Source organism: Papaver somniferum, chromosome 4 (assembly GCF_003573695.1).
Source record: "Papaver somniferum cultivar HN1 chromosome 4, ASM357369v1, whole genome shotgun sequence".
NCBI classification, from domain to species: Eukaryota; Viridiplantae; Streptophyta; class Magnoliopsida; order Ranunculales; family Papaveraceae; genus Papaver; species Papaver somniferum.
The window spans coordinates 18,507,614-18,520,658 of NC_039361.1; the positions used below are offsets into that span (position 1 = coordinate 18,507,614).

Consider the following 13,045-nt stretch of genomic DNA (forward strand, 5'->3'; position numbering starts at 1 on the left):
CCGTGCCACTCCGTCAGTGTAGCCCTAGTCGTTGAGGGGTGTGTTAAATAGTACCACATCGCCTAGGGCAACCTAGGTCCCATGCTTAATAAGCCTTGGGCAATCCTAACCTTGCAAGCCGGTTTTCGAGGTTAGTTAGGTCCGAGGATTCCTAACACTACATACCTACCAAAAATGAGCACATTCCGAAATATAAAACCTCACAATGTACCGGTCGTAATTTCGACGAATAGAAATTCGTTGATTTTCAACGACTCATTTGAAAGTAATAGATGGTGGTTTATATGTCTCGTAATGCGCTCATTTTTTGTAGGCACGTAGAACTTGGTAAGAGGAACATATCCCCAAAATATTAGCTTCAAATCCGTTAAAATTTGATTTTTATTCACAAAAATGATGCCAACGTGTGAGATAGTGTGATAATAAAAGTGCGAGGGATCCCTCCTCAATAATTATTATCTTTTTTTTTTTGGTAGAATTTGTCAATAAAATGAAAACATCCACCTTTGTCTGAGCACCAATTGAATCACTACTGGTGTGTTGTTGAGTGTAAATAGCCTAACTAAATAATAATTTAGTTATTATAATCCAAAATCCATAATCAAATAGAAATAGCAACTCTAAACTCCATTTGACCAACAAAACTCCTCCTGATGGTATGACACAACACACGACTATTTAAAGAAGCTCTTTAATCTAAGCTTTTTACCTGAATCCACGCGTCCACTTTCTCATTGGACCTAAAAGCGGCACACCATACGTGTCGGAGACCCAATCCCTTTCACTTCTTTCCTCTTTTGTCCGAATTCTTACAATCTAAAAGAGAAAGCAACAGTAGGAAGTAGTACTTTGATCCACTGCTGATCTGAAAGGCAAAAAAAGAAACAGCCATGGCTTATTCAATGGAAGATGAAGAGGCTCCAACAACACCGGCGAGTTTATACAAAGCATTGTTGAATCGGTTTGGTGATTTAGAAGAGAGCCATGCGAAGTTAAGAGAACAAATGGAATTAGTAGTACAAGAAAGAGAGAAGGAACAGAAATGGTTGATGATTAGAGGAGGAGGCGGCGGCGGTGGTGGTGTAAGAGGTGGTGGTGGTGGGGGTGGAGGAGGAGGAGGAAGAATAGGAGGTGGATATTACGAAGATGCTAATAATGGGTTTTCGGATAATGAGGAAAATGATGCATATAGGAATTGGGGTGCTCATAATATTAAAGGATTTTTCTTTTCTGGTTGGCCTTATAGTAAGATTTTACAGTCTATGGGTCATGCTATTCATATTGTTCGGCCTTATGATGGCAAGCTTACTTTCTGGTAACTAATTTCTAAACTTTGATTTTATATCTTTCTTTTACTTGGTTTTTATGATTGCCCATGTTCATGTTTTACTTCAATTCTGCTTAGTTGGTGCAAGTTTATTGCTTTTGTGCAATAGAACAGTGAATTGTGAACTCAATTGAGCTTAAAGTTGTTTAGTTTGTAATGGTAAATGAGGGTTGAGTAGTCAATTAAGTTGATAATCTTGGAAGGATTCAACTGAATTAGGAGTAGTGGAGCTGTTGACTCTTTGAAACTGCTTGGCTGCTCAGTGCTGCTTACTATGTCGAAACCCTTACATCTTTAAGCAAACTAGGAGTTGCATTTTATCGAAAACTAGGTGTCCCTTGTGTCTTACTGCAGTGGCAGGCTGTTGAATTGGAGGACATTTAGATGGGTTGATGAGGGGTTAGTGAACTGAAATCATTGCATAGATGTGGTGGATTTAGCAATCTATTAGAGGTGCCCATATGTAGCAGACAAAGTTCTTTACTAGTTCTAATTGGCGAGGGAAATTTGATGATGTCTGAGTGTTTATGTATCGAGATGTTTTGATGTTTCAGGAACCGTTCAGCAGAAACTCTCTATGGATGGAAGGACTATGAAGTAATTGGACAAAGAATCCAGGATTTGCTTATTGAGGATCCGATTCATCAAGCGGGGGAGAAAATCATAGCAAAATTGAGCAGTGGTGAATCATGGTCAGGTCAGTTGCCTTTTAGGAAGAGATCTGGTGAGATATTTATGGCGCTTGTGACGAAAAGCTTGTTGTATGAAGATGGTGAACTTGTTGGTATTATAACTGTCTCAAGTGATGCAGCTATATTTAATATTATAAACTCGGAAAAATTAAGAACTTTTCGAGAACCTGGCCATGACCAGAATACAGAACAAGGAGGGTTTAACATGAAAAAGATTCAGTGGCTTCCGAAGCCACAAAGTGCATCAAAGCCATCTTCTGTTTCCGCTCTGGTGCTTATGAGCTACACTAGCATTTTCATTTTCACTCTTTATCGTTCATTTTTCTTTAGTTGTTGGGAAATGCTGTCACTTTTTCTAGGTTCATTGCTTACACTGATTAAGATTCTGTAACAAACAGGCTTCAAAAGTATTTTCACGTCAGCGTGGAGAAGATGACGATTACAGTGTACATCCAAATTTCAGAAACGCAGGTGTCACAGTGCTAGATAAAGAATATGTCGAATCAGCAAAGCCACCAAACCCTACCTTTAGACTGAACGTTGGAATTAATCAGGCCGACCAGAACAATAAACGGAATGTGGAATCTCGATTCATTCAACCTTCAAAATTTGTTAGTAGTCCTATCTTTCAACTTTCCCGTACTATTTTGAGTTTCAGGGGAATGCAATGATGATAGTCACTGCAAGCATCTTGTGGCGACACTGTAATGATTTCCGAGTTTCGGTTATTTTAGCTTTCTGCGCTATGTTCAGTTCACTTGTTTTTACTTCCATAACTATTTCTTTTCAGGCAGCGAAGCTTCTAGAGAAATTAAATGTCGGGGGAGGTGGCAAAGAAGAGCGTAAAAGTGAAGTTCATTGTTCACCTGATTACTCTGCTAATAATGCAATGGGAGGTAATCCAAACCTCCCAAGACTTTCAAGGGAGTCATCTCTAGACCGTCCTGACTTAGCTAATGGAAAAAGGGAAACTAACTATGGCAAGAATAGCCCTGCAATTGCCAATAAAAGTGGATATTTTAATCCAGCGGGAATGCGAAATCAGAATCAGTTCAAGGAAGATGGGCTAGTGACGAACAAAAATTCATTTATGAATTCATGGTTAGAGTGTCAACAATGTCCTAAACTTCCCACGGGAAATTATTTGCCTCCATTTGGAGGCGAGTATGACGGAAATGACGAAATGCCGCGTGATTTAGATAACTACGGTGATGTAGTAGTAGAAAATACTAAATTGAACCAAAAGCCAGATATTTCTCAGTCTCCAACAATAGTGAGCTCTGAAGAGTCCAATAACAGTTCGCAGGAAAATTCATCAACCAAGGAGAAAAAATTTGATTGTGAGATTCATTGGGAAGATCTGCATTTAGGGGAAGAGATTGGACAAGGTAAATATCTGTGGTACTCCTTTTACTTGAGCTTAAATCATGTTAATATCACTTCATTATGTGACTACTGGTGTAGCATTTCTGCAAATAGGCCAAATATGCAGAATGTGATAGTGGTTTTTCATTCAACTAACTGATGCAGCTTCTGTCTAGGTTGTGTTGTCAGGGCTAGATTTTGGGTTGACTGCCAAGATTTCTGGATCATGACTTAATTCTTTGCTTCTTTTTCTCGATGTTCAGGTGCATTTGCTAACGTGTATCGAGGAGTTTGGAACGGATCGGTACGATACTTGCATTTCATAATTTTTTTGCTTTTACTTACAATAGTAGAATATCAATATAGATGCATAATAGTAATATTTGTGCCTCTTCTTTTTGAAAGGATGTTGCGATAAAAGTTTATATGGGAAGTGATTATCAAGAGTCTACTATTCAAGATTACAAGAAAGAGGTACATGCTCCTTTAAGTTTCCATAGAAACTATTCACCTTATTAAAGCAAGTGATGGATTTGATATTTAATTTTTCAGATTTCTATTATGCAAAGACTACGACATCCAAATGTGTTACTTTTCATGGGCGCAGTTTACTCTCCAGAGAGACTTGCCATAGTGACAGAGTTCTTACCCAGGTAATGAAAATGAGAATTTTGCTCTTTTTCCTACGGGTAATCTAACATCCTTGCTATTTGCTTTGAATTTTCAGGGGTAGTCTATTTAAAACACTACATAAGAGCAAAGAGGCTTTAGACATTAGACGCCGGCTAAGGATGGCCCTTGATGTTGTGAGTTATATGTAATTTTGATATGTTCTTGTTTGATGTCCTCCTGAGATTTTTCATGTTATTTAAGTGTATGATCTGTAGTATGAGGTTCTTACAGTACTCGATATTTCTGCTTGGCCAACTTGTTACAGGTTAGAGGTATGAACTATTTGCATCACAGAAATCCACCCATAGTGCATAGAGACTTGAAATCTTCGAATCTACTTGTTGACAAGAACTGGACTGTCAAGGTACATCATTAAGGTTTATGTAATTTAATCAACTGTACTAGATGAAATATATATCTGGATAGGCGTATTAAAACTTAAAAGTACTCGATTTTTTTCTTTCCTTCTCTTTGCCAGGTTGGTGATTTTGGGTTATCGAAGTGGAAACATGCAACTTTTATAACAGGAAGATCCGGAAGAGGAACTGTAAGGACATTCGTCTTTTTAGTCGTTTTCCAAGCACGTCCTTGGCACATTTTGCTGACCTAAGTTTGTTTGCATCTGATGCAGCCGCAATGGATGGCCCCTGAAGTCCTCCGTAATGAACCTTCAGATGAAAAGTAATCCCTCAAAGTGAACCATTCATATAGGGTCTATTAGTTACTGATTGTGGTCTTGTTGCATTCTTGGAGTTTTTTTTACTACAATATGTCCAGAAACACGTGAAAATGCGCTCTCTGATGCCATATAAATCATTTGCTAGTTTGTCAAACATCCGGTTATGCTTAAGTGCATTGGTGAAGTTTCTTATCACATAGAATTTTCTTTTTACTTGGACAGGTCTGATGTTTTCAGTTTTGGTGTAATTCTATGGGAACTAATGACCGAGTCAGTTCCATGGTCGGAGTTAAACTCTTTACAGGTAGACTTCAGTACCTTTCTTCCCCTAAAGCAATCAATTACTTGAACTACCCGAACCACCTGGCAAGAGAATACTTCAGTTGAATTACTAACTTAACAGAGTTGCTTGATAATTCGGGTTCCGTTCAATTGCTTGATAATTTGGGTTCCATTCGACTTTTTTGTTTTTCTCTTTGAAGGTTGTTGGTGTTGTTGGCTTCATGGATCGTCGACTAGATATTCCAGAAACACTTGATCCTCGACTTGCATCCATTATAGAGGACTGCTGGCGAAGGTAAATGTATTTTATGTCACAGTTGCTTTCTTCACAACTCAATTAAGTGTGCCAACTAAGACCCAGCTTCTGTTATGTTTAATACACACAGTGAACCTGGGAGTCGGCCTTCATTCCAAGAACTAATTCAAAGGATGACAGAATTGATACAAAAGTTTTCAGCTGGTGCAGTTCAAAAGATACCTAAACCATAGCGGTATACGGAGTAGTACAGGTCAAAAACTATGTTGGTGGATTGCCTCAGCGGTATCATCAATGAGGAAAAAGCTGCTGGAAGTAAATGACGAAGTCAGTAGCATCAACCAAAGAAACACAGTAAAACACGCTTGAGACATGAGGTTCAATACTATACGCGTACTAGGTCTTAGATTGGAAGGTCTATTTCTCTTCTCGCTGTGCAGATTCACAATGGCGGGGTTTTTGCATGTGGGGATGCTGACTAACCTAGATGAGCTCAATTTTTATTAGCCAATTTTGTCTGAATGGTTATGGTTTTTCTGCTTATCAACCGGAGTAGTAAGTTCTGTACAGACTACTGCAAGTTGTGTGGGTTCTTTTTCAATCATCCTAGATGTTGTGGAAGCTGGGTTTTGTAAACCCATGTTAAATGTGGCATACTACTGAAGCCCGTTGTAACTTGATGTTAACTGTCTTTTTTCCTTTTTTTTTTGTTTGCGCTGCATCTGATTTTGTTTTCTTTTTACCGAGTCCTGAACGATTGACAATAAGCAGCAGTTTACCACATCCTACCCGTTGGGGCATAGCTGTAGCCGTAGCCTGTAGGGTTTTTTAGTTCGAACACAGAGCAAGACTTGATAGCAGTTGGTCGGTTACTGTCTAGAATGTGTTGTTCATGGCCTTGTTGAGTCGCAAAGCTCATTCCAGTTAAAAATTACTAGGTACTTCCGAAAGCTGACAAATCACAAATGATGTAAAACGTCGGTGGTTAAATTTCGAGTACACAGTACATGGATATCACCAAACGAATGAAAGCCCATGAGAATTATCGTCTGTTCTTCCTTGCACAAGAAACCAATACCTGGATAAGCATTGATTTAACAGACTTGTGTAAAGTAATTGAAGTACAACCTTTTGGTTTCAAATTTGGATTTCTCAAAAACATGTTCGTGCAAGTTCTGAGAATATCCTGAAGTAATTGGAGCCCCGAAACAACATTTCTTTCAAGCATTCGGAAATATAACAGTTGACCCTAGAACCGGTCAAACTGACCGGGACACAAGCATGGCTGCAAAATTTCATCATTTTCCCACGGTAACAATGAAGGAAAAATGTTGTGCTTACAATCGGACATTTTTTATATAACAGCATCATAACTAACCATTTATAAATATAAATGATCTATCACTAGTTCATTAAATATGTTCAAATTTTTCACTTATCAAGTGTTTTCGTAAGCGTTACCACAGCCATATACATAAAATGGTTTGTTATGGCGTTGCTAAATCAAAAATGTTTCCGCGCTGCAGCAAGAATTTGTCCAAATTGCAATCAAGCTCTTGGCCAACTAGGTTAACCCATGTGAGGATAAACTTGGCGGGCCAAAACTTCATACTGGACCAAACCTAGTGTACCGTATCAATCACAAGGAAAGTTGGTACCACTCTAGATTATTACTGTATATAGGGTCCAAAAAAGGAAACCCTAATTTTGCAGTAGCTGGTTTGATGATGAAATGTCATTAGCCTTCCGGAATTACCTGTTCTTACAATATCCAGTTTTCTTCCCCACTGCCATGGTACAAATGCTGTGTGTGGTTGGTAATCTTTCTATTTCAATATCCTGACTCCTGAGTAGTTGGGTTTCTTATCTTTGGGAATCATAATGTAACAGCAAAGTTACAAGACACAAAAGACAGAAGCCGTGCATGAATGATAGATACATCTCGGATCGTGTTTATGGCACTATACTACCATGGTACAATGTATGCTAAAAGCATTATTACTGATCAAGGAGTAACATGAATTTAATGTTCAGCTTGGTGCAGTTAATAGCTGGGCTCCCAGGAACTGTTTGCCGGCACAGCTGTAGCCTGTAAGGTTTTTTTCTCATTTAACACCGACCGGCTTACTTGCAACCAAGGGCATTGTTACTGGTAGTACGAAAACCATAGGTAGATTTAATAGCTCCATTCGTTCGGTTATTTATGAGAATGTTTAGTCTATGGACTTGTTGCCAGGTCTGCAAAGCTCATTTCGTTTTAAGAATTGTAACGTACTATTGAGTTTGGACTTCAATATTGTTAGGTACTACTGCCAACGATTTAACTAGTTACATTTTAGTTGATATATGGACCAACCCTCCAAAGGGTTACTTACTAGTTACTAGCGGTAAAATATTATTTTTAAATGAAAAAGGAAAAAAATAAAAAATAAAATAAAGAGACGGTGAAAGATTACAGAGCCAACGACCTTTCAGAAAAGAAATGGCCTCTTCACACTTTTATTCTCACACTATTTCACGTTTTGGGACATATTTTATGAGTAAAAATCAAACGGTAACGAATTTGATGCTAATTTTTTGGGATATGTTCCTTTCGCAAAGCTTTACATACCTACCGAAAATGAGCGCGTTCTGAAATGTATAACTCCATCATCTACTGATCTTAATTTCAACGGTCAAAAATTCCTTAATTTTCAACGGCTCATTTTCAAAGTAGCAGATGATGATGTTATACTTTCGAAATACGCTCATTTTTTGTGAGAACATATAGCTTCGTAAGAATAACATATCTTTAAAGTATTAGCTTCAAATTTGTGACGGTTTGGATTTTATTCACAAAAATAACTTTCAATGTGTGAGACAGTGTGAGGGGATCCTTCCTCTTAAAGATGACCATCTTTTCTTATTTTTCAAAATAAACATGATTAAGGCACGCATGTCGTGTGTGCCGACGAATACAACTGAAATAAGCTAAAAAAATCCAAAGAACAAGCAAAAGAAGGAAGGTTAAACTAAAAAAATAGCAAAACTAAAGACGCGGAGATCAACAAGTGTATGTACACCTTTCATCATCCTCCACGTGTACAGAGAGAGACACGTGGAAGGCATGCAAAGCGAGACATCAAAACATGATAGCAAGCATTTCATCAGAAGATGCCATCGGTCAGCAGATCTGACGGTCAGGGACAGAGGACCACAGAGGTATGATGGCTCAGAGGAGCACCAGATAATACCCCTTGGGTATTAACGCACCCAATCCCGAGGAAGATCCCAGATCAACGGCCGAGAGGAAGTTTGGATGACGCAGATGTGACCAGACAAAGAGAAACATGTCTGACACGAGCAGACATCCATCTACCCGCATTAAATACCAAAGAGATATACACGTGTCGATCAGCTCGTGGAAGAAGCGAGGATAACCCTTCATGTTCAAGCTCAGGCCGCGGCATATGCCGAAGACCTCTGCGTAATAGGCACAAAGCACAAGAAGATAAGATTGCAACGGCACCTCAGAGATGGGACCCACGTTCCTTCCCTATAAATACCCCTCTCCACTAAGAGAGAAGGGGAAAACCATTTTGGAGAGCAATTGGAGGAGTATATAGGAGAGAGAAATATTAAGAGTAAGTAATCCACCTACTTCCGCAGACCTATGTATATTCTAAAGTCATTCGACTATCTTTATAACCATTCAATACATAGTGAAACACCAAACCCCGTGGATGTGGGCCTTAGTGTCGAACCACGTAAATCTGTCTCATTTACATTTCAGCACCTTACATTCAGCGTTAAACTTCACAATACTTTAAAATAAAAAGATGAATTGATAACGCAGGTACGCCAAAAGGATGATCCATTTCATAAAGAGTTGATTACAAGACTCGACAAATAAGATAAAACAGGAAACACATCAAAAAATGATCCGAAATTATATAATCAACGAGGATCAACTTTCTATGAATAATAAAAGAAATCTACTTGGACGATACAGCTCCGTCAACGGGGTTGTCTCTGCGAGATGAAGGTACGCTACCACCTGAAGAGGTCCCATAAGAACCAGGCAAAGGCGCGGGAAGGGGACGGCGCAGATAGTTCTTGACAAGACCATGTTCGACTTTAAGAACAAGTTCAATCTTATCCAGGACTTTGTTGGTCTCTTCATCCAACTGACATCGAGCCTTATAAGTGATAACAACGGTCCGCTGGTGGGCTTGAGACAACAATACAGATAGGCGTTCCGCCTCTTTGGAGGCAATCTCTGTTGCTTCCTCACGAGACGCGACAACCCTTTGAAATAATTGGTTTGTCCTTCCTGCTGCACTAAGGCAGATTGAGTCTTTTTAAGCTCATCATTTGCTGCGTGAAGCTGTCCCTCGAGTGCTGAAAACAAAAAATACCAAGGGGTTAAAACGAAGAAATAACAGAATCACACTCGATAAAACGAGGTTATACCTTCGACATTATCCGAAGCCTCCTCATACTCATTGACAACTGCGTCCCGAGCCTCATCAAGAAAGTCATATTCGGTGGATAGTTTCTTATAATCCGTTTGAAGGTTCGTAAGAGCAAATTGACTGGCGTCTAAATCTACCTGCTTCATCGAATCCAAGTGACGAAGATGGTTGACTTCATCATTCACCTCCCCCATCCTTTTATGAAGTTGATACACATTCATCTCAAGATCTCTTTGAGACTCCACTTGGCGAGCAACATCCGCTCGAGACACTGCTAGGGCTTTACTAAGTGCACCAACCTCGGCCCTAGCATTATCTCTTTCCTCGGAAAGACGCAGCATACTATCCCTAACCTCATGGCCTCAGAAAGAACGAGCCTGTTGTAACTCTCCTTCTAAAAAGTGCACTCTAGCCTCTAAGTCTGAAGCATGTTCTCGAGCATCACGCAGGTTGTCACGCGTCCATAGCAGCGTACCATTAAACAAACAACGGTCATGATTATACTTATTTTGCATATCAACCATCAGTGTTCGCTTTTCACGCCACTCAGCTGTTAAGGAGTTGTGCTCATCAGCACGAGCATTCCACTTTACGGCTTCGCTCTTCAACTTACCCACCAACTCTGCAATACGGGATTTGTGTCGTTACCTTTCTTTCCGAAGCCATATCAACTCGGGGACTCCACCCACTGAAGATAGGGTGGGGAGACTCAGACAGAACACCAAAATACAGATAGGGAATCACAAGGAGTGAAAAATCCGTAAAATACAAACCTGTGAAGGACGAGACACTTCTACGAGTCTGCTCCAATTCGTTGCGGACTATAGCAAGTTCTGAAAGAAGATTCTCCTCAGCATTACCCAGCTGTTCTTTTTCCTTCAGACGGCCCCTCAGTTCATTTATTTCCGCTTCAGCCGCAGACAGTTCCTCTTCCCTATGACGAAGCTTGGCCTCCAACTTTAAAGACTTTGCTTTAAAGAACTGGTATAGAACATGGTTACAATGTTCGCTCCTCATCATCTACGTCACAAACAATAAACATTATTATACCAAAGGGATTAGATATCACGAAGAACACAATGCGCGGATATCATAAAAAGAGTACAAGGATTTACCTCTAAAACACGCTGCTGGAGAAAACCGTACTGGTACCCATCAGCTATGGCCATCATATCAGCAACAGATGACGGAGGGTCAACCACTAAATTAGCTTCCGAAACTCTAAGATCCTTCTCCCACATCTCATCAACGCGGGCTTCAGAAGACAGTTGCATCATTCGACGAGTATAAGCGTCGGAATTCTTCTCACCAGTGACCAGGGGGGCAGGGTTAGGGATGAACATCAGGTTCTTCTTCTTTAGCCAATCCAAAATGGCATCTTCACCTTCAGGCATTAGCGAGAAAGGAAATTCCTCGGAAGGAGACTCAACCGCAGACTTCCCCTTGGCGGTTATCTCCTCACCCGCGCAAGTCTCGACATTACCACCCTCAGCATGACCACCTGCGTTATCAGCTTGCTGATCAATGGTACCTTCTTTTCCAAGGTCCCCAAGCACATCCCAATCATCATGTGGGGAAAGCAATGAGAAGTCCTCGGCAAGAACCATGGCAGCAGTCACATCGAAGGATTCCCCCGCGGAATATATCCTACCGAAAGAGAATTCTGGAAAAATTACGGGCAAAGTACCCACACCAACAATGTCATCACCAACAGGGGCAGATCCACTCCCACCAACGGTAACATTACCCTCAGCCTCACCATCACCACCCGCGACAAATTCAGCCTCACCATCACCACCGCGACAAATTCAGCCTCACCATCACCACCCGCGGAAACTTCTTCTTCATTACCACCTTCGTCATCAGGGTAAGAAGTGTCGATACGCTCTTCTCCGTTGGACATTTCTTCATCCTCACCATACCCTTGGTTTACGGGACTCGTAACCTCCTCATAACCCTCAGCCTCACTGATAACCGCAGTAGAAGATTGTTTGGGTCCAAGTTTCTTCTTCTTCGACACCTACAAACCAGTATACATCCCACAAAGGCTCATTTTTTCCCTCACTTCAAAAATAAAAATTATTTCAAGCAAGGAAAAAGGGGCAAAAATATAGAGAATATAATAAGAAACTATATCTTGGCAGCAGCAGCACTCTTTGATTGATGGATAGCACCAGAACCCTCCTCCTCATATCTATCAACGACATCAAGAGCATAAGGAAAATTCATGCCCGCGAAATTAGGACGCCAAGGACAGAAATCTCCATAACGAGCAGGAGGAGTTTCACGAGGCTTGCTATTTTCAGAAGGACGCCAACCACGTGGACCCGGAATCCATCCGTAAGCCCAAGGACCAACTACCTCAATAACAGTAGCATGCCATTCATAATCATGGTCACGCTTAATCCTTTCACGAGCAGGAAAGAGTTTACGCTTAGAAGATCCCTCAGTACCAGGAACATACTTCAGCTTGGCATCACTCACCTCACTCAAAAGACGAATTTCACCACGGGGAGCAGAAATATTACGAAGACTAACATTCCACGGCTTACGGTTCTGCTGTTGACATAATCCCCAAAAGAACTGTTAAAGTTCTGAGGAGTGTACCACTCTCTCTCAGCAGGATTTGGAACATAGCAGGTCATCATAGTCTCTCCCTTGCTCCGCAGATAACATTCCTTCAGTGAACGAAGATAATTCCCAGATAGTTGTGACACAGAACGATTATGAGTGTTCGTGGAAGAGCCTTCGCGACTAGCCAACACGTCATAATAAAAGGAGTCACCCGACTTATATAAGGGAAACATAAGACCCGCCTCGAAGGCTCCAACCGTAGTCAACAGATGAAACTCGTCAAACTGATAATTAGCAAGGAGCTCGTAGGTGATATCATCGTCAGGAGCATAGAAGCGAACCTCAAAAGCTTGGAGTTCATGTTTTTCCTTGAACATCTCAAGATCAATATGCTTGAAAGTGACCTTCTTCTTACCAACTGAAATGTTGCGTATCACGGGGACAGTTTCTTCTTCGTCTGCGGAATCAGAAGTAGGACCCGATTCCGAAGCTTTCCTTTTAGAAGGAATATTTGTAGACGGATCAGCTCTCGACATAGTACCCTTGGAGTAATTCCCTTTGAAAGAAACCGCGGGAGGAGGCGGCAAAGATTTCTGCGGAGGCACTGAAGGAGGAGCCACTGAACGAAGGGGCGGAGCATCCACTATTTCATTACGAGGAGGAGGAGCCCGCGTACTCCTAGAGTCATCACAAGGAGGAGCCTGCGTACTCCTAGAATCTTTACGAGGACGAGAAGGGGCGCGG

The 13,045-nt window shown here is 40.9% G+C and overlaps 1 protein-coding gene across 1 annotated transcript; it reads left to right on the forward strand.

Moving 5' to 3' along the window:
• Positions 1-832: 832 nt before the first annotated feature.
• Positions 833-5,954, forward strand: LOC113274851 (serine/threonine-protein kinase EDR1-like). Its single transcript, XM_026524256.1, has 14 exons — positions 833-1,315; positions 1,882-2,290; positions 2,418-2,630; positions 2,810-3,407; positions 3,648-3,688; positions 3,790-3,858; positions 3,937-4,037; positions 4,112-4,190; positions 4,322-4,420; positions 4,535-4,603; positions 4,688-4,737; positions 4,958-5,039; positions 5,218-5,312; positions 5,404-5,954. The coding sequence occupies exons 1-14, from the start codon at positions 891-893 to the stop codon at positions 5,504-5,506; spliced, it is 2,433 nt and encodes an 810-aa protein (XP_026380041.1). The 5' UTR covers positions 833-890; the 3' UTR covers positions 5,507-5,954.
• Positions 5,955-13,045: the final 7,091 nt, after the last annotated feature.

Bases quoted from the DNA above. Each gene is read 5' to 3' on its own strand.
- LOC113274851 (XM_026524256.1), top strand. From the start codon at position 891: ATGGCTTATTCAATGGAAGATGAAGAGGCTCCAACAACACCGGCGAGT. The intron at 2,291-2,417 runs GTGCTTATGAGC...TGTAACAAACAG, and splicing joins CATCTTCTGTTTCCGCTCTG to GCTTCAAAAGTATTTTCACG. The intron at 4,038-4,111 runs GTAATGAAAATG...TTGAATTTTCAG, and splicing joins GTGACAGAGTTCTTACCCAG to GGGTAGTCTATTTAAAACAC.